Source organism: Myotis lucifugus, unplaced genomic scaffold (genome assembly GCF_000147115.1).
Source record: "Myotis lucifugus unplaced genomic scaffold, Myoluc2.0 scaffold_119, whole genome shotgun sequence".
In the NCBI taxonomy this organism is placed as follows: domain Eukaryota; kingdom Metazoa; phylum Chordata; class Mammalia; order Chiroptera; family Vespertilionidae; genus Myotis; species Myotis lucifugus.
This window is the reverse complement of record NW_005871167.1, coordinates 3325328-3346243: the sequence shown is the minus strand read 5'-3', so window position 1 is coordinate 3346243 and position 20916 is coordinate 3325328. Positions and strand designations below refer to the sequence as shown.

General features: G+C 49.6%; 1 protein-coding gene across 1 annotated transcript in view; it reads right to left on the bottom strand.

The window, feature by feature from the left end:
* Positions 1–419: 419 nt before the first annotated feature.
* The window catches only part of SMARCC2 (SWI/SNF related, matrix associated, actin dependent regulator of chromatin subfamily c member 2), a 21250-nt gene continuing 753 nt past the window's right edge, over positions 420–20916 (bottom strand). The window contains 29 exon segments of the mRNA XM_023758035.1: positions 420–1804; positions 2325–2750; positions 3080–3461; positions 4709–4843; positions 5557–5698; positions 5700–5721; positions 5800–5935; positions 6159–6223; positions 6481–6642; positions 7109–7367; positions 7707–7769; positions 7862–7981; positions 8247–8339; positions 9017–9170; positions 9600–9713; positions 12086–12157; positions 12436–12566; positions 12840–12877; positions 13008–13067; positions 14648–14772; positions 15086–15201; positions 15306–15437; positions 15600–15675; positions 16903–16972; positions 17199–17268; positions 17880–17972; positions 18070–18151; positions 18602–18687; positions 19299–19418. Coding sequence (XP_023613803.1) covers positions 1728–1804; positions 2325–2750; positions 3080–3461; positions 4709–4843; positions 5557–5698; positions 5700–5721; positions 5800–5935; positions 6159–6223; positions 6481–6642; positions 7109–7367; positions 7707–7769; positions 7862–7981; positions 8247–8339; positions 9017–9170; positions 9600–9713; positions 12086–12157; positions 12436–12566; positions 12840–12877; positions 13008–13067; positions 14648–14772; positions 15086–15201; positions 15306–15437; positions 15600–15675; positions 16903–16972; positions 17199–17268; positions 17880–17972; positions 18070–18151; positions 18602–18687; positions 19299–19418 — 3621 coding nt within the window. The 3' untranslated portion in view covers positions 420–1727.

Genomic DNA, 20916 nt, shown 5'->3' with positions numbered 1-20916 from the left:
GGAGACTGTTTATTGGAGCTAAAGCTAGGGCACATGGGCACTGCCAGAGCCTGTCACCCAGCAGGGCTAGGGGCCAATAGCAACAGAAGGAGGTGAGATGCCTGCCTTCTCCCTGCCTAATAAGGGAAGAAATGAAGCCACTACTTCTGAAAGGGTAAATAAACAAAAGCTCCCGGTTGAGGATGTCCTTCCAAGCCTTAAACAGCTATTTTTGGGGCAGGTGAGAGCCTCTGCCCAGCTCCTGCATCAGTGCACAGCCCTGACAGCTGAGCTGCCTGGCTGTGGGGGAGAGGCCAGCGTCTGGGCCCAGTGCCTCTGGCCTAAGTGAACGCCCCAGGGAAGAACTCCAGCAATGATGCCCCAGCCCCACCCGCTACCTGACAGTCACAGGTCAGAGAACACAGAAGGCATCCACAAGATAAAACTGAAAGCAAATTAATTTATAAAAAAGAAAAAGAAAGAAAAAAAGAGAAAATTTACAGAAAACTTTTGAACAGAAGGAAGGTGCCAAGACGCAGAGGAGAAGAAACATGGGGACATGAGGAACGAAGGGCCTGGTGGGCGGGACGAGGGACTGGTGGGGAGCCTGGAGTCACGTTTGCCTGCACATCGAGGGTGAAGAGGGGAGAGCTGGTATGTGAGGCACTGGAATCTGGGGAGCTGAGCTGAGCTGCAAGCTGGGGGTCAGCACTAACCTAGGTTGGGCACCCCTACCCCACTGTCTGCAAATCCCAGGGAAACCCTAGCTACCAGTCAAGGTTCTGATGGTCTTGGTGGAGGAGGGAAGAGGTTATGGGAATGATCCACTGAGTCATAAGAAAGAGGTGCTTAAGTGCTTTTTGAAAATTTCAGGTTTTTAAAACTTTCCATCTTCTAGCTGCCCTCTCCATGTCTTCTAGGAGCCCACTGAGAAAGCCCAGGGAGGAAGAAGAGCCCTGAATGCCCTGTCTTCCTCTATTATCTACCACAGGAATCTCCAAAAATAGGTTTCCCCACCAAATACACATACGCTGACATCAACTACATTGGCGACTTAAAAACACAAAAACTGACATTCAGAGGGAAACGGGTCATTGGCTGAGCTGGGGTGGCCTAAAACAGCAACACTGAGGAAGCAGCAGGAGAGATTAGTAAGGATAAACGGGGAGGGGAGGGGGGTGTCTGAGTTGACTTAGTTACTACCGAGGGGCTGGAGGAGACAGGTTCTGCACCCTATTTTATCCCCAGAGCTCTCTCCAGAATGTTAATTACCCTTTTCTAAAATGGTCACCTCCCTCCTCCAAAAAATTTAAAAGTTGGATTTTTTTTTAGTGGGTGGAGGGAGCTCCAATGCAGCTTAAAAAAAAAATCTATTTCCTTTAAAAGGGCTTAATTTTTTCCATCCATAAAAAAATGCAGTCGTTTTGAGGGGGTGTACCCTTTAGAAGTGATTAATTAGAACCTTGTATAAATACCTTCCCCCAGTCCTTCCTTTGAGGGCACATCCCCATCCTATCCTTCCTCCCAGACATTAGGAAGATCCTTTAAACAGAAGTCCTTGAATAATCCGATATAAAAATGCAAGCCCCCGACAGGGGCTTTGGTGGGGGCTTTGGAGGGGCAGGAAGTGCTTTCCTTACGTAGTGATGAGCTCTCCAGCTGGGGAAGAGTCCCAGTGGTGGGGGGAGGGCTCTTCCTGGAACCTTGATCTTCATGGGGGTGAGGGAGAGAGATGTCTGGCTGGCTCCTCACTGTGGAGGTGGCACAGGGGTGACTGTGCCTGGGCTCGGGGCTGTGGGGTCTGGAGGCAGGGGGGTGCCTGGGTCTGTGGAGAAAGGGAAGATGAATCAGCTAGGGTGAGCAGGAGAGAGGGCACCACGGACAAACAGAACTGGGCAAGGCGTGCAATGGGTGGGTAGATGAATGAGGTACCCACAATATACAACTTCCTTCCCCAACAACCTCTCCCACCTCACACTGGGAAGTGATAGACCTGAAATCATCCTCCTGCCCCCAAGGGAACTCTAAATGGGGCATCTGAGCATGATGGGGACAAGCAAAGGGGGTGCCAATCATCATGCAGTCAGGTAGCTGCCTTTCAAGTTTACAGCTGAGATGCTCTGTGCACAGGACTCCTCCATGACCCACCAGTGAAAGGCCCCAACGTCATCCCCGAGGTGGCAGCTGCCCGGCTGGGGGATGGTGAGGACAGCCAGAGAGGCCCTTCCTCCTGGATTCTAATTTCACCGGAGCGCTCAAAGAGTACCTGAGCCCTTCCCCCTTGCCCTCCTCTCCCCATATGGACCCCTCTCCCGCACCCTTCTCCCCTCCCGGACCCTTCTCACCTGGCAGTGGGCTGGCACTGGGCAGGAGGTTGCCCTGAACAGCTGCCACAATGGCAGGGCTCTGGGCTGCGGCGGATCCGAGCCCCGGCCCGAGAGGCAAGGAAGATGGCATGGTGGTGGTCGCCGGCAGGTTAGGATGTAGAGGGTTCGCCATGGACACAGGCAGGTTAGGTGGGGGGAGAGTGCCCGGGGCGAACGGGAGATGGTGGTGATGCCCATGCAGGTTAGGAGGAGGGGGAAGGTTAATACTGATGGAGTCGGCTAGACTACCAAATGGGATGATGGATGGAGCAGGAGGAGGAGGAGGCGGCATGCCAAAAGGCAAACCCAAAGGAGCATTACCCGCCACGCCTGGGTGCCCGCTGCCTGGCACTGCCCCTGGCATCATTGAGGGAGGAGTTTGTTGGTTGGGGAACGGTGAGGGGCCTGGGAATAGAGAGAAGAGATCCAGATGATTAGAGACAGAAAATCTCACTTATCAACTCACTTTTATAGGGAGGGTAATCTAGCCACTCCTAGGCACCACCTTCCCTTTTTCTGACCCTAGAATTAGTGGTAAATCCTCGGAGCAACATTCCAGAGATCTGGGTTTGGGGAAAGATCCCTGCTGGCTGAGGGATATGGCAGAGGTGGGCCCAGCAGTAGAAACTGAGGCCAATTCTATCTCCAATCCCATCACGTATCCCCTCCGAGGGGACCTGGAACGCTCACCTGGATCGCTCTGGTCAGCAAGAGTTCAAGAACCCATCACTTACCATGGGGTCCAGGGGGTGGAACCCCTGGTGGGACTGCCCCAGGTTGGGGGGCTCCGGCTGGTTGTTGCTGCTGTGGCCCTGCAGTTGACCCTGTCTGCCCAATCTGTTCAGAGGGGCCCAAGCTTCCAGGAGGGACCCCACTGCTAGCAGGAGCAGGGGCCACAGAAGCCGGAGCCATCGCCAAGCCATGGACTGTGGGTGGCCCAGCAGCGCCTGTCGGTGGGATAGGCTGGGAGCCTGGGGGCAGGGCTGGAGGTGGCTGCTGCTGCTGCTGGTGCATTTGCTGGAAGTGCTGCTGCCGAGCCCTCATCTCCGCATACTTCAGCTGCTCCATGTGGAAGGCTTGCCTGTCGGCTAGGAGCTGCTGCCTCTGATACTCCAGCTGCCGGTGCCAATTGAGTACTGTCACCCGTGTTCAGGAGATCCCAGGGCAAACACCTTCCCCCTGCTTTATTTCTGACAAACCCAGCCCCTCATTCTGGTGGTTCCCCATACAAGTCTAAATCAGTGCGTGAGCATCCCCTTCCCCTCCCCCATCTTCTGGCTGCCCACACAGCTTCTCATGGCAATGGTGTTAGTCTGGGGGCCAGCCCTTGCTGATTTCAGCTACAAAGCTTTGCACTTGTCATTAATCTGGAAAACCTTTCCAGTCCTCCTGTCAATTCATGTTTTTTTCTTCCTTAAAAATTGGCTAAAAACTCATCATTCTTAGGGAGCCATCTCAGATCAATTCACTAGCCTCTGAGCTTTTGGCCTTTATTCTGTTATCACCTCAGGACTTATATACTTGATTTGAAATCTCTTAATTTGAATTTGTCAGGTACTTTAAGCATTAACTGTTTTTTGATGTCTCCATGCCGTATACATTTGATGTCTCTAATTGAATTGTAAATTCTCTGAGGGCAGGGGCCCTGTATTCTCTCTTTCTTTTCTTTTTTAAATATATTTTTATTTATTTCAGAGAGAAAGGGAGAGGGAAAGAGAGATAGAAACATCAATGATGAAAGAGAATCATTGATTGGCTGCCTCCTGAACACCCCCCAATGGGAATTGAGCCAGCAACCGAGGCATGTGCCCTTGACTAGAATCGAACCCAGGACCGTTCAGTCCACAGGTCTGAATCCACAGGTCTCTATCCAATGAGCCAAACCAGCTAGGGCTCATCTCTTTCTTTTTACAACTTCTCAAAGACAAAGTGGTCCATAGCTTATCTATCCCATCCCCTTTTCAAGTTCATCTCCTGGATCTGAAGCCTCTACGCTCTCATCATGCCTTAAATTTGTTCAACCCCTCAATATATACTTAGTGAGAGTTTACTATGGGCCAAGCACTGTTCAAGGACCTGGAGATGCTGATCAAAAATTAACTAGGATCTCTGCCCCATGGAGGAGCTGACATTGTGTGGCACCTCAGCTCCGGCCTCACCTGTGGGCCACTTGTCCTTAACGACCTGGAGCTGCCTCCCCCTGCCCTGGCTTGGGCTGTTCCACTCTTGCTTTGGAGCCCTGTCCATATCAGGCTTTCTGCTCTGCTGCTCCCCTCTCCCCGCTGCCCCGTCCTCAACTGAAGCACAACTCAGCATCAAGGTGGGGCCCCGGCTCTGCTGAACCCCTAGGGAACATTACTCACTGCTTCTCGCTCCCGGTCCATGATCGTCTCCAGTTCCTCAAAGTGCCGGAGTTTGATCTCCAGCTTTTTCATCTGGGTCTCCACTAGCAGGGCCACCAGAGATTTGATCTTCCTCTCCTCAACAGCAGCCAAGTGCTAGGGAAGGAGGGGTGGAAGGCATGTCAGCGGGAAGACCCAGTGGAAGACATTCTGGGGCAGAGAAAGGTGGCAGGTTTTAAGAAACAACTTGCTGTATTCACAGCTCAGAGAGCAAAACAGGCTTGATATTTTTAAAAGAACATGAAGAAAAATCAAGTGTGGCAAAGGATAAGACAAAAGTCAAATAATCTATATATATAAAAACCTAAGTGACCGTTTGACTATTTGACCAGTAGCTATGATGCGCAATGACCACCAGGGGCAGATGCTCAACATACAGGCATGGAAACATGGAACAGCCTGATGAATCTCAGAGGGAAGGGGGAAGAAATTAACCAAAGAGCTTATATGCCTACTAGAGGTCCGGTGCACAGATTCATGTACCGGTGGGGTCCCTCGGCCTGGCCTGCAGGGATCAGGCCGAAACTGGCAGTCTGACATCTCCCGAGAGGTCCCAGATTGTGAGAGGGCACAGGCCAGGCCGAGGGACCCCCCACCGGTGCACAGATTTGTGCACCGGGCCTCTAGTCAAATAATCAAAGCTTAAGAAACTTAGAACAGTGATGACCAACCCTCCCTCTTAGGATCAAAAGAAAAAGGAAATGGCCAGCATTATTCAAGGGATGAGTAAGGAAGGATTTCCTCCAGGTGAAGTGAGATCAGAGAAGGGCCATCTCCACCTTGGGGTTTTCTGGGTCTCTGGCCCTCACCTTGGCCTTCACAGCGGCGGCGGCCAGCGCAGCAGCAGCAGCGGTGGAGAGATTGCCCTCACCGATGTCCCTCTCCACCTTGGTCTTCCTTTCCCCCTCTGACTCCACCACTTCCTTCAGCACTTCCTCCTGCCCTCCTTTGGCTCCTCTCCTTCTCAGGGTCAACTGGGCCGGGAACAGGGCTGTTAGTCCTCCGGCCTCCCTTCTCTCTCCTGGACTTAACCACCCTGCGGGGAGGCTCACCTATGGGGTCCCCATCACTCTTCTCTGACTCCTTCTCACTGTCGCCTTCTTTCCCTTTCTCTTCATCTTTCTTGGGAGCCTCGCTAGTCTTCTCTTTTGCTTCTTCCTCCACAGCCCCAACGCCTTCTCGGGGTTCCTGAAGTCCCAGGGAAAGAAAAGTAGAGGATATCAGGGTGACTGGTTCTCACACAGGATCTGGACTGGGAAATGAATTCACACCTCTTACTTGGGAGGTAGTTTGGCTCCAGGAGAAGCCTAGCCACCTCCTGCCTGAGCTGGACTAAGCCAGCTCCCCATCACTATGCTGCCACCCCACCCCCAGCCCTCCAGCCCCCCAGCCCAGGTCAATCCAGCTATACCTTGGGCTCCTTCTTCTCCTCCGTGGCCTGGCCCTCCGCCCGTGCCTCGTCAGTCCCGCTCTCCTCTGGGCCCATGGGAAGAGGAAATGGGAAGTGGCTGATACAGAGTCTGTCTCTACAGCACTTTTCCCACAGCCCCCTTTCCTAGCCAAAATCTTAGTGAGAGGGTCAATAGGGAGCTAGAGTCCCTAAGGTAAAGTCCTGGGGAAAATAAAACCCCCACCAATCTCCCATTTGTCTGGTGCTCTGAGGCCAACCGAGGCAGGGATGGCATAAGGAAGCCAGGTGGAAGGGGAGAAATCTGGGAACTTGTCAGCCTTACCAATCCGCTCAGGCTCATCAGAGGTGGTTCCGGCAATACCACTACTTTCCAGACCGAAGGCTGGGTCCGCCTTGCCTGTCACTTTGGCTGCTTCCTCCACTTTCCGAACATGGGCCTCCACCAAGGCTGTGGGTACCTCTTCCTTCATTTTAGAGAACTCCTCTGCAAGTTTCAGAGAGGATGAGGATGGGAGTGGGGGCAGGGAGGCAGTTCTGGCCACCCCGGTGAAATCCCATCTCTCCATCCAGACCGACATGGAGCCAGGCAGGTGCCTGAGCTGATGCCAGCAGAAGACTGGGCCGGCCAAACTTGAGAGGGTCTCAAGGTCTGAGTAACTAACTAGTCCTTCAAACGCAAACTAAGCCCGGCTGGTGTGGCTCAGTGGTTGAGCGTCAACTTATAAACCAGGAGGCCAGGGTTCAATTCCTGGTCAGGGAACATGCCTGGTTGTGGGCTCAATCCCCAGTTGAGGGCGTAAAGGAGGCAGCCGATCAATGATTCTCTCTCATCATTGATGATTCTCTCTCTCTCCCTCACCTTTCCTCTCTAAAATCAATAAAAATATATTTAAACAAACGAACAAACAAAAAAAACGCAAACTAAGAAGGCCAGGAACCCTCCACATTACCTAGAGCCGACTTTGCAGCAGCAGAGGCGACTCGAGGATCGACGACGGAGGCCAGGAAGGCGACAGTGCTCATGACGGGGTTGCCGGACTGACTGAAAGGGATGGGCTGGTAGGCCAGGGGGCCCAGAGAGGCCTCCGAGTCCTCCAGGTACGGGTCTTCAATGGGAAGACGAAGAAAATGCAAGATGCACTCGTCCTGCGTGCGGCTCCCCACATGCTCAGACACTTTGTTCCAGTCGTCTTTGTACATTTCCAGAGCCTGGTGGTGGTGGTGGAGGAGACACAACTTCGCTTACTTGGCCACTTCCCTTGAAGATCAATTCCCCCCATCTTACTAAGGCGAGCTGGCTTCAAAGCTCTCTGTCTGTGGTATTTGTGTGCTCTGTTGGGTCCAAAAGGAACTTGCAAGTAGCACTAAGAACGGATATGGCGTTAAGGAAATGGCCCAAATCTCTGGCCTGGAGCTGTTGCCTAGGGCAGGTGCGAAGGCATCGGGAAGGAGAGAGACCGAGGGCAAGATCACGCTGCCCCGTTCACGAGTGCGCAGGCACCCGGCCACTTCTGTCACGCAGGCCTCTCCTTTCCTCACCCCAATTACCTCCAGTAGAAGCAGGGTCTCCTGCTCCGTCCACTCTCGCGTGGCACTGGCCGCAGCTTTGCTCTGCAGGGGAAAGACAGGCGGGTCAGCCAGAGGGGCCTTGACCTCGGAGGAGTGAGGGCGCTCAGGCCCTGAGTCACCCCACACTTCCATACCTTGGAGGGAACGTTCTTCTTTGTGTACATGTCTGTGCGTAGCCCAAAGTTCTGCATGTCTGTTGGTTTCTCTTTGCCTTTGTCAGGGAAGTTGAGCATTTGTTGGGAAGCAGAGGTCTGCTATTTGTGGAGGGAAAGAAAGAGGTGAGTACAAATGACCACCAGGAGCCAGGGGCAGAGAGAGAAAGATAGAGACAGAAAGAGAGAAAGAGAGAGAGAGATAGAAACAGACAGAAGGAGCTTTCTTCCCAAAGTCAGGGACACCCCTGGGCGGGGCTTCCTCCCTCACTGCTGTAGCTCCTCTGTTCTCATCTCTCCTTCCCGGGCAGGGGACCCCAAACAAAGGGGCAAATAAGAAGCCCAGCAGGGTCTACACCCCACCTACCAGCTCTGGCTTGCCCTTAGCGGTCTCTGGCACCAGGTCATCCAGCTCTTTGCCCTTGCGCCCAGCCTTGGTATCAGCATCAACCTGGCGGCCCTGGGGGACAGAGCTTGACGTCATGGAGGCTGGGCAGGGAACACCAGGCCAAGGCCCTAGAGGCCTCAAGACCAAGTCCCGGGTGGTCCGCAGCTCTGGGGCCTTCATGCCATTGCTCCATGTTCCCTTAATGGTTAATTAGGTCTGCAGTTGGCATGATATCCACTTGTATTCACATATGTCTTTACAAATTTCCTTAGGAGCTGGACAATTAGGTTCTAGTTCTAGATTTAGTACTCAGTGACCTTGGGCAAGCCACATAACCTTTCTCCTCTTAATTTTTGTAATGTGTGAAATGGAAGTGGAAAAATGGAAGTGATAATAATTATGAGTCAAAAATGAAAAAATGTTGGAAACATGACAAAGCTAAAAAATTTCATGCAACTGAATTTCAAGCCATTTTTCTCTATCTGTTCCGTCCCCTACATTAGTCTCTCTGCTCCTTGAGGACAAGGAACATCTCTTCTCCCTCAGCAAGTCCTTGTAATCTTAGGTGCAGAGGCTGAGAGAGGTTGCTAAACACCTGGGGCTGATTCCTGTCGCCCTGTGCATCCCATGGAAAAGGAAGAAGCCTCAAAGCACTCCTGAACCATTACCCTAAAAAACCAGAAAAAGAAAAGTCCAAAGAAGCCCAATTTTACTCCCCCCGCACCCGTCCCTACAGCCCCTCATCCTACCTGTGGGGTCTTGGGTTGCAGAGGCACCAGCCCTGAGGGCGTGTCCGCTAAGACATGGAAGTGAGAGGTGGGTGGAGGTCCCATTGGGGTTGGTCGACTCTCAGCATCCACCTGGTAGTTTATAAGACCCCACTGCTCTAGGAAGGCGTGGACCCTGGGAGGAGACAGAAACAGGGTCACAGGCAACCAGAAAGCTGCATGAGAGCTGAGGACAGAGGTGGCCTAAAGCTCCCTCTCCCGCCCTGTTTTCTGCTCATTCTCCTCCCTGGGAAATCTCTCCTCCCACCACGTAAATGCCAAGTCTATATCTCCAGTTAGGACTCTCTTCATATTCATCCACCTGCTCCACATCTCCTGGACAGCCAGTAAAATCGAAACAGGACTTTCTCCTTTCCTCCACGCTCATGGGGTACCACTGCCATTCCCTCAGGTCACTCGCACCCCGAACCTGACCCTCACCTTTCCCTAGAGGTGTTTCTTCCTGATCACTCCCCTATGTTCCTTGCTGGCATCTCTGTTTCTGCCAAGAGACATCTGTGGGCAGACATCCTGACATACCCCTTCCTCTCAGCTGCAAACCCACCTCATGATGGCACAGACATCGCCCGCCAGGTTCCTGCGGCAGGCGGTAGAGGTGAGATACTCCTGGGGGTTCAGCCGGTAAGTGTCAATCATGAAGTTTCGGTAGGCCAGGTAGCTTAGGAGAGATGAACAATGAGGCAGAAAAATAAATGTCTGTTGACGGCTGAAGGGGAGGAAAAGTGATAAAGGAGCAAATAACTCCTCCTGTGTGACAAAGGCAAACAAGAGCTGACAATCTGACTCAATAAACAATGTGGGTCTACTATGTGCCCGACACCAGGGGTTCAAACACTGCTGATGTTTTCCTTGATGTTTTTTTTTTAAAGAAATATATTTTATTGATTTCTCACAGAGAGGAAGGGAGAGGGAGAGAGAGTTAGAAACATCGATGAGAGAGAAACATCGATCAGCTGCCTCCCGAATACTTCCCACTGGGGATGTGCCCGCAACCAAGGTACATGCCCTTAGTCGGAATCGAACCTGGGACCTTTCAGTCCGCAGGCCGGCGCTCTATCCACTGAGCCAAACCGGCTAGGGCTCCTTGATGGGGTTTTTAAAGTAAATTATATCCTTGGCTGTACTTGAAGGTGATTCACCCAACTTTTAAATAAGGAATCAAAAGGTAAAAAAAGGAGCCCTTATTTCCAAATGCATATGTTAGAGGGAGGTCCAAATCCATGTATCCTACTAGTCAGCAAAGAATATGTTTTGAATGTGGAAAAGCTCAAATCCCAGTTCTACCATGATAGCCTCGGGCATGACACTTAAATTTTTGCCTCTCAGTTTCCCCATCTATAAAGTGGAGCGTCTGTGAAGCTTAGAAAGGTCTGTAAAGGTCTAATACAGTTTGAAAAATGATAGCTGTTGTATAGTATAGTGTAAAGTTTGAGACCATGACCCAGACTAAAGGATTCAGATCTCGGTTTTACTACTTACTAGCTGTGTGACCTTAAGCACTAACTTAACCCCTCTATACTTCAGTTTCCTAATCAGTGAACTGGAGATGATAATAACCTTCCCCTAAAGCTGATGTGGAGATTAAATTAGCCAATGTCTGTAGGACTGTGCCTGGGAGACAGTAAGCTCTCAATAAAGGTAGGCAATTATCATCATTTACTATTTTATGCCAAAAGTGCAAAGTGTAAGTTAGGAAACATCATTTCAAATACTGCTTTGCCACCAAAAAAATAGCTTTGTGTCCTTCCTTTGCCAGTCAAATCATCTTGAAAGGCCTCAAGATTGTTAGTTTTTAATGTGGTGAGAACTATACAACTTATAAGCTTTCTTCCAGATCTAAAAATCTATGATTCTCTCTTCCTGGTGAATTTGGTTTCTCTCCAGATAAAAAAATAATACATAAAACATAAAACTATTAAAAAAAAAAAAAAAAAAAAAAGGTCCTGGCTGGTTTGACTCAGTGGATAGAGCGTCAGCCTGCGGACTGAAGGGTCCCAGTTCAATTCCCGTCAAGGGCACATGCCTGGGTTGCAGGCTCGTACCCCAATAGGGGGTGTGCGGGAGGCAGCCAATCAATGATTCTCTCTCATCATTGATGTTTCTATCTCTCCCTCTCTGAAATCAATAAAAATATATTTTAAAAAATGATAATAATAAAAATAAATAAATAAATAAAAAGGAGTGCAAAGTGTGGAACAGTTCTAGTTTCAACCCTGAGGGCAAATCATGTTGATCACGTCACCTGGCCACTACTTCCTTTTCCCCTGGAGAGCGAGGCTTCTTCACACACACTGCTTTCCCAGAAGAGGAGAGAAGCAGACCAGGCTACAGGAAAAGTAGCATCGCAGGAAGGGAAGGGAAGACGGCCCCCGAGAGGGGAAGCTGAGGAGCAGATGGAAAGCAAGCCCTGGTTCTCAGGGAACCTGGGCTCAGCACTCAGGCTCACCATCTCATCATGATATTGATCCTGGAGCATCTCTAACCAGAGAAGATTGCCAAGTCTCATCCAAAGCCAAGCAAGTTTGGCCTGAGGCAACACCTTGAAGGAGACGAAGACTTCTGAGCCCCAAGCCCGCACTTGACCTAACACTTCTCTCCAGAAAGCCCTCTCCATCCCTTAATTCACAGACGTGGGTCTTAATAGTTTTCCCTCTCGTTTATCTATCAAAACCTACCCTTAGGGACCAGCCTGGTAACAGCCACTGACAGTTTAGTCAAAGCTATTCTAGGGAGATTTGCATTTTGGACAACAGCAGTAATTGTGGGTTGAAAGAGTCTGTGCCCTGTTAAAAGAAATGGATTTGGAGCAGGTAGTTGTTTTGTACAGAAGAGCAGGCTGATGGCCACTGGGCAAATCCTAGAGAGCGTGTTGCGTGGTCACAGTGCTGGGCTGGGGCTGCCTGGGGGTAAGTCTTGCTTGTGCTCCTGGAAGAACTCAAGAAATGTTTGCTAAACAGGATGTTGCTGGATCAGGAAGAGTGAATGGGGACAGGAAGAGAGAAAGAGATTCATGAACCGAGATGTCCTTACATTTCTGGAGTCTTGGACTTGTTCTTGCCGTTGAAGAACTCAGGGAGAGCCCGCCGCTCAATGGCATGAACACTGCAAGAGAAGCCAGTGCATTCAGAAGGCACTAGTGGAGAGATGGGAGCCCCAAAGAGAGGAAAAGCCTAGAAGGTGAGGCAGGCAAACAGCTGGAGACAGCAGGAAGGAGTCAGATGCTTGGGAGAACTTCCTCCCAGGGCTCCCCTAAAATGGAAGTGTGCCCCAGTCTAGCTGACTGAGGAAGAAATAACTTATTTAGCGGCAGGAGAAGGAACAACATGTTGACCCAAGGAGGCCGGGAGAAAAGGGTGTAGTGGGAAGCTGGAGAACAATACCTATTATAATCGAACCAGGCCGCATAGCTGGGGATGATGATGTGGTGGGTCTGCTCAGTCACATTGTCCTCATGCAGGTCCGGGTTCTTGGTCTGCTCCCCCTTGTTCCCCGTACTGTTTTCATCCTCATCCTATGAACACGGAGGCTGCTGGACACTCAGCATTCTCATCTTGCCCCTAGCAACCCCCTGCTTCTCCCGCACCCCAGGAATATGGGCACTAAAGATGGGTGTGGGAGTGAACAGTAATGGGCCCCAGGACTGGAAAAGGGTCAGTTTTGAGCAATAGGTAGAATCAGTCTATGGGGGGAAATGTCCGGGCAGGGAAAGTTCTGGGCAGAGGGAACTTTATAATCACAAATCAGAATCACATAGAGAGGTAGGGCCCCTCTAAACTGGCTCCACCTTGCCCGTGGTCTCCATGCTTTCATCCTCCTGTTCATCTGAAAGAGAGAGACAGCGAGATAGAAGGCTGAAGCCTCCAGAGGGGCCGAGAAGAGTCCTATTTCTGAAAAGCCCCGGCAGGCTGGGGAAGTGACAGCTGGCCTCCCCGGATCGGGCTCCCCTTCTTACCCAAGTCAGTCATGGTGCCTCCTTTGACCGGGGCTGACTCCGAGTCCTTCTTAGTGTTGACTGTAGGAAGAGAGTCATTTTATCAGACAGGTTCTGCCTAAACCAGGCCCTTACCTCTCTGCTGCTAAGTTCTAAAGATCGCACTTTCTCCAAAAACTTTCTCCTGATCACAAAATGTAGTGACTTCCTTCAGTCACAATCAGTCTAGGTTTTGAAACTCACTTGCCATGTTGCCCTCTTCCCAACCAAAAGTTCATTTAGCTTTTTTCTATGGAGAAGCATTTTCTACTCAATGGATATTTATATATCAATTGTCTTTCAGGCCCTTATATCCACCTGTGTCTTTTTTAAAAAAACTAAAAATGTCTTTATTGATTTTAGAGAGAGAGAGATGGGAAGGGAGAGGGAGAGAGAAACATCCATGTGAGAGCACAAAATCAACTGGCTGCCTTCTGCACACCCCCTACTGGGGATCAAGCCCCCAATCCAGGCATGTGCCCCGACAAGGAATTGAACTGGTGACCTCTCACTGCATGAGACAACACTCAACCAACTGAGCCACATCCGCCAGGGCTGTAAGTTCTTAATAAAGTGAGACAGAGCCTGACCAAATCACTCTACAGAGAAGTGGTTGGATCTTAAATATTATTTTTTCTTTTTCCTTGCTTTTTTTTTAAAAAAAAATCTTTATTGTTGAAAGTATTACATATGGCCCCCTTTTCCCCCAGTTGACCTCTTCCAGCCCACCCCTGCCCCCACCCCAGGCCTTCACCACCCTATTGTCTGTGTCCATGGGTTATGCATAAATGCATTCAAGTTCTTTGGTTGCTCTCTTCCCACCCACCCACCCTCTCCCAGATCTTAAATATTTTTTAAAGCAGAGGACACTTTCCCCAGCTGAATTCATACACGAAAGCTCAGGAGGAGAGCTGCTCGGATCGACTAGGGGGTGGGAGCCAGAACTCCTCTCTCAGTGGCCCCCTTTACTCCACTCCTGAACTGTATTTGGGACTAGTCTCTAGAGCACAGATTATAACCAGTGCTGAAGAGCAGTGGTCTCCAAATGAGGTTCTCACACAGGATGCACAAGATGGTCCACTAGACTACAGCCAGAGAATATCAGAACTTCTCTTTATATTTGTCTTTTAATCTTATCCTTTACATTTTCCCATTCTTAGATAATGTTTGCATGTGTTTTATAATGTTCTAAAAGGAGTGGTGTAACAGTTCATGTATGTAATTTGTGCTCAAATATATTTTAGAGGTAGGGCCCCTCTAAACTGGCCCCACCTTGGTTAAGGCGTTGACCCAATATGCCAAGGTTGTGGGTTCGATCCCTGGTCAGGACACATATAGAAATCAAACAATGAATACATAAATAAGTGGAAAAATAAATTGATGTGTCTCTCTCTCTAAAATCGATCAATCAAAAAACAAAAAAATGGAATATGGAGACAACTACTGTCGAGCACAAAGCACAGTCCACAACTTACTAGTAGTTATGGATGTGAAGTTAGAGGGTGGTCCATGGTGGTGGAAAGAACCTCTAGACCTGGGACTGGGCCTAGGAAATCAGCCACTCGGGGTTTGAAAGAGTAGGGGCAGGGCAGGCAGGCCCAGGAGCTAGGCCCAGCCCATACCTGTTTTGGGCAATGTCACCTCTTCTACGTTGGGGACTGGTGAGGGCTCATCCATGTCCTTTGTTAGGTCTTCTTGCTCCTCTTCTCTGTGGCCTCGCTTGGACTTGGTGTAAGGTGTTGAGGGACTGGGAAGGAAAGGGAGTGAAAGAGAACCTAGTCATCCTTGGATAAGGAGTCCCTGGAAGTTCAAGTTCAAGGGACAGGAAGCAAGGGAGAACCCCAAGGGGCAGAACTGAGCAAAAACAGAAACCAATCACCTCAGAATAATGGGAAGTGGCCAAGGCTTCCATTTGGAGATAAAGCTCTCTTTGAGTTTACTAGTGGCTGGGACTAGAACTAACAACTAGGCAGCTAAAGATGAGTAGGTCTAGGGTCGGGTGGTCATGGGAAGGTTTGGAGAGATCACTGAAGGTGGGGGCAGGCTAGGGGCTGGCATACCCTTTCTTAGCATTTTTCTTCTTAGCTTCTGGGGTTGGTGAAGGAGAGGGGGAGCGCTTCCTCTTCTTATAGTTCCCCCCCTTCTTGTCCCGTCGATCTGAATCCGGGCTGTTCACCTGCAGGTTGGGGAATTGGGACAAATGTCAGTCACTAATCTCCAGTGAAGACTTATTCCAAAACTTATGCTAATGGCTCCAAGAAGAAAGAAGAGGAATTTCACCTCATCTGTCAGTGTCTTGGCTGAAATCTTCTTTCGGCGGGAGACAGGGTTTTTGTCATCATTTACTTCATAGTCTTCCTCATTCATCCATTCATTGAAGGTGTCTGTGTCCAGGATCCACTTCGCATGAACCTAAGTACAGAGGAGACTGCGCTGAAGAGCCGCCTGGAAGCCAGAGCTCTGCCAGGGGCCCTTGACAGAAAGCCCACGGGCACCGATCTGCTGCTTCCTCTCCAGAGAGGCCTGGTCCTGGCACCGTTGTTCTGGGGGCAGCGCGGGAACAGAGCAGCTCACCTTCCGAGGCTTCTCGGGAGTCGGAGCATCTTCCACAGACGCTTCAATTTCACTGGCTGGGATCCACGTGTCGTAACTGCCATGGGAAATTCACCGTGAAGCAGAGAATCAGTAAGATGGAGTTGTGGAAAAGACAACTGGAAATCTTTTACCTTTTCCATGTATAAAAAGCACTGTGTTGTTGGGTTATTATTTTGGTATAATTATTTCCCCAGTTAATATTGAGATCCTTTCATTATAAAGTAATAAAAACAATTACAAAATATTTCAAAAATAAAAAAGGATCACCCTAACACAACTACTTGTGACATTCAGTATGTGGTTTTTCCCAATAACTTTTTAAAATATATATATTTTTATTGATTTCAGAGTGGAAGGAAGAGGGAGAGAGAATCCCCGATGAGCTGCCTCCTGCATGGGAGAGGGGAGGAGGCGAGCCCGACCTGGGCATGTGTCCTGACCAGGAACGGAACCGTGATCTCTTGGTTCATAGGTTGATGGTCAACCACTGAGCCATGCCAGCTAGGCCAGTAACTTTTTTCAGTATAATTTTATCCAAACATAATTCAATGATACTGGAGTTATTTTATATCCTACTTTTTGCAGTTACTATTCATTTAACAAATTATCCATGTTATTTCTATAAATTTAAAGGCTGCATAGCCCTGCCAGTGTGGCTCGGTGGTTGAGTGTCCACCCATGAACCAGGAGGTCCCTGGTTCGATTCCCAATCAGGGAACATGCTCGGGTTTCAGACTCAATTCCCAGAGGGGGGTCTGCAGGAGGCAGCCAATTCATGATGTCTCTCTCATTGATGTTTCTATCTCAATATCTCTCTCCCTTCCTCTCTCTAAAAATCAATAAAAACATATTTAAAAATAAATAAAGGCTATATAATAGCCCACTAAATAGACATGTAAATTGGCTGAAACATTTCCCCACCATTAAACATTTAGATTGTTTCTAATATTTACTTATCAAAAATTATACTGGAATAACGATTTTGCATGTAAAGCCCCAATTCTTTTAGCCTAAGCCTGGTCCAATAAATACCAACCTCCCCCAAGATAGGAGATTCACATAATAGGAGAGAGGAGAACAAATTGACAAACCTAAAAAACAACAACAACAAACTAACAAACAAAATAACCCTAAAATAACCCCAAAAGATAATAAAGTGAAGAAACCCCCCCCCCCACACACACACACATACACCTCCAAATCACTCCTTGTTGCTTTGCTAGATGCCCTAGCACCTCCCAGCCTGGCTCTGTACTTACACCTGTCCCCAACCCATCCTCACCTGTCAGGATAATAGCCCCAGTGCAGAAGAACCTGCTTGTCCCTCTTCATGACTGGTCGCACCCATTCCTCTGGGGATAGAGACAGAGCAGGGAGAGAGATAAGCTAATGGGGTACAAAAAGTAACTCTGTATATAACTCCTGTTGCAGCAGAGGACCTGTGAATAGGAATGTAAGGCGGTAGGAGAATTTAGGGTTGAAAGGAGAGAGCAGCCCAGGCACCGCATGGGATCTGAGCAGTCCTCCACCTCCTAGTCCAAGCCATTCACTGAGGTGCCCAGGAAAGCCAGGTCTCACCTTCTTCCAGGTTCCCTGGGACAGGATACACAACATGGGATGCACTGTTCCTATCCTCAGTGACCGTTCCCTGGATGGCACAAAAAAGGAGGTAAATATACCCCCCTCTAAATCACTCATCAGTATAAATAAGCCAAAATAAGATTTAACTACAGATCTGCCTTCCTAATCATATTTTGCTCAGAATGGTATTAAAGTGAGTTGCCCTCTCTACTAAGCACACACTAGCTGAATGGCGGAGGAAATAGCTGGGATTGTGCTAATAATGAAGAAAAGTCAAAGAATTAAAAACTGCTACAGATAATCTGAGTAAATAATCCACACATGGGAAATGTAAAGTTGACTGTGTGTCTTTAGCAATGACATCTGCTTCCTATGCTAGAGTTCCAAAGAGCAAAGATTTCATTTCTCTGACCTCAGGCAATACCAAGTTCATTGGAAGTAAAAGCTTTTCCCCCAGACTAAGAGTCTCTAGGAACAGTGACTCAGACCTGTCAAGACTGAAAAATGGGAGGAGCAGACATAGAAAGAATGGCCCAAGGCTTCAAGTCTAGTCATTTTCCAAGTAGGCAGAGGCACCTCTGCAGCAGAACACATGGCCCCTCAGGGCTATTTATTGAACGGAAACGTCAGGAAAAGGGTCGCGGACTTTCCAAAACCTCTCCTGACCCACCCACTCACCTGGTGTCTCTTGATAATGTCCTTTAATTTTCCTAGCAGTTTGGGTTCAATTTCGGGGCACAGGAAAATGTTTGGTCGAGACAGGCAATTATTCTGTGGGGAGAAGTAGATGGAGTGAGATTATGGGGAGGGTGTTTTGGATTCCTGCTGAGGGAAGGGAGGTGAAAGGGGGCAGGTTCCCGACCAGTACCTGCACCAAGGACTTCTCGATGGTCATGAACATTTCCACGTTGCGGTCCATGCGTGATGGGTTCTGGAAGTCGTAACGCCGCCTATGAAGAGGCAATAATCCAGTGAGTGATATAGTTGAGTTCGGGGGATCAGGTTAGGGTAATGTGACTAACCTGGGAAACTAGGAGGCAATCCCATTCACGGCTATTGTCAAAACTGCCTAGAATCTGGGGTTTACTGATCTCAACTCACTCTATACTGAGTCCAAAGGACAAAGTAAAGTTTGAGATGCCAACCTAAGAATCCCTTTTTCTCTACAATACACATACTGACGCACACACACATACTTACACAGTCTTGGAGACTATTTTGGTTCTGACTCCCAGCCCTTTTTCTGACCTAGCAAGTCAGGCCTACTGACCTAGCAAAGTAAGAGACTCACAAAAATGTCTACTTAAGCTCTGCCACCCCAGAAAGACCCTGAGGAAAAATTTACCCGAGGAAAATCCCTCTAAACTACATATAAAAAGCATCAAGAGAGGGCATCTCACCATCCCTGGTCACTCTTGAATTTGTAGGCAGCTGCAAGTATGTGGCACAGGGAGCCTCCTGCTTTGAAATCTAGGAAACATTTGATCTACAAAATTGAGACAGGGAAGAAGTATGTAAGAGTTACATCCTAAATTCTGTTATTACTTAATCCTCTCACAAAATCCCATGCTAAAGTGATCTCCCTCTCAACCAGGAATTCTTTAACCCCTGTGCCATTGTATCATGTAGCCTGGAAGAGGGGAGAGGAAGAAACGAAAATTCACAAAGCCCCACTTTGTGCCAAGCACTTACTGGGTTCCCTCACTGACCGTTACAGAACGGCCATAGTGTAGTCACGCTAATCCTATCTAGAGATGAAGGAACCAAGATGCAAAGGGTGTAAACTGCTTGGCCAGGTCACAGAGACACCAAGTGACAGAGCCAGGATTTGAACACAAGCCCGTGCAAACCCATGCCATGAGAGTTTCACGCACCGAGCTCACACACTCTGAAATAACCTGCTGCACAAAGTATTACTAAGACAAAGGGAATGGTAAACCGGGGACTAGGCCAAGGCATCAATGTCCTGGCCAGGGATAGGGATGGTAAAAAATTACCCAAATTTCAAAAATCATGAAATTTACAACCCCCCCCCCTAAAAAACAAAACAACACCTTCTCCAGTTTTGAGGATTCACCCCCTGGCTTTTGCACTCACCGGCAGTTTAGTGAGCGGTGCATTGCTGACATGTTTGCCAAAAACTTCTTCCTGAAATTGTAGCAACTGTACAACCAGGCTAGACAGGGACTTGTTGGTGGGTGGTTCAGCTTGTATATACTGGGGAAATAGAGGGAAAGAAAAGAAAAATAGACCCCAGGTAAATTGTCCACCACTTCCCTATTTCTTCCCCAGGAGCTCTGGAAACATCTGGGGCAGAGAAAATTGTGTCTTCTTTCCCCATGTGTCTAGTTTCTATAAAGAAAATGGCAGAAGGGAGACAGACCCTCGACGCGCCTCACCAGGAAGTTGCAATTGTGCTGCCCCCAGCCCAGGTACACCTGACATTGGCTCTCTACCCTGAGGGCTGTAAAAGTCTGAAGGTTCCTTGAGTTCAGGCCAGGGAAGCAATACCTTTGAGGCTCTAAGTGAGACAACCGTGTATTTCTTGGGGTAACTTTGTGGAAGGCCAAGCTTCGCCGTTATCATGTGGCTTAAGAAAGGTGCAAGGAAGTGAGGTAGGGCAAACAGACCGAGAGGGCAAGGCTGGGGGCAAGCATGGGCAAACAGAGCGAGCTCGTGCGTTCTGCTTCTGCGAGGGGCAGGGCACAGATGCACAGATGTCTTCGCAGGCCCTCCGAGATGGAAGGACCAGCTACCATCTAGCCTAGTGGGAAAGAGCAAGATTGCACCTGTCTTTTCTGAGGAAACCTTAGCTGAGACAAGTAACCCTGGGCATTCTTTTTTTTTTAAATATATTTTATTGATTTTTTACAGAGAGGAAGGGAGAGGGATAGAGTTTGAAACATCGATGAGAAAGAAACATCGATCAGCTGCCTCCTGCACACCTCCCACTGGGGATGTGCCCGCAACCAAGGTACATGCCCTTGACCGGAATCGAACCCTCCCGGGACCCCCTCAGTCCGCAGGCCGAGGCTCTATCCACTGAGCCACACCGGTCAGGGCACCCTGGGCATTCTTAAACATTCCCATGCTATGCAACTAGCATCCTCGCCTTCTGTTCTAATTTAAAACTGAGACAGCAGGCAACTTTCTCTTTACCTTTTGACCCCTGTGTGCTCACCCTAATCACAGAGCGGAGCGCTCCTCCTCAGCGGGAGGTGTAAAGAGATCCCTGAAGGAAAAGGTAAGTGACAAAGAGCTAAGAGCTGCAAAGCCGAGCCAGGTCGCGGGCCGCCCATCTCCGCAGGCTCGGGACTAAGCCCCTGGACTGATCTCCCTTCAAAGGGTCAAACAGAAGCCTGGGAACCCGAGCCCCGGGCGGAGGCGCAGACAAGGCAGAGGCCCGCGCTGCTGGTCGGGACCCTGCACCCAGAGCCCCGAGCAGGGCAGCTCAGGACCAGGACCAGGACCAGGACCAGGACCAGGGGGGCGTCCTCCTCGGCCGCCCATCCCATCGGACAGGCTGCGGGCTGGGCAGGAGGCACCGGGCGGAGGGCGGCCGCCGAGACCCCGCTCCGGGAGCAGAGAGCAGGCCGGCGGCTGTCTCGGGAGAAAACCCGCATGTTTAGATGTTGCTTTCAACAAGGGCCCACAGACAAAGACAAGCCCGGGAGGAGGTGCAGCGGGAGGCAGGTAAGGCTCCTTCCACCCTTTG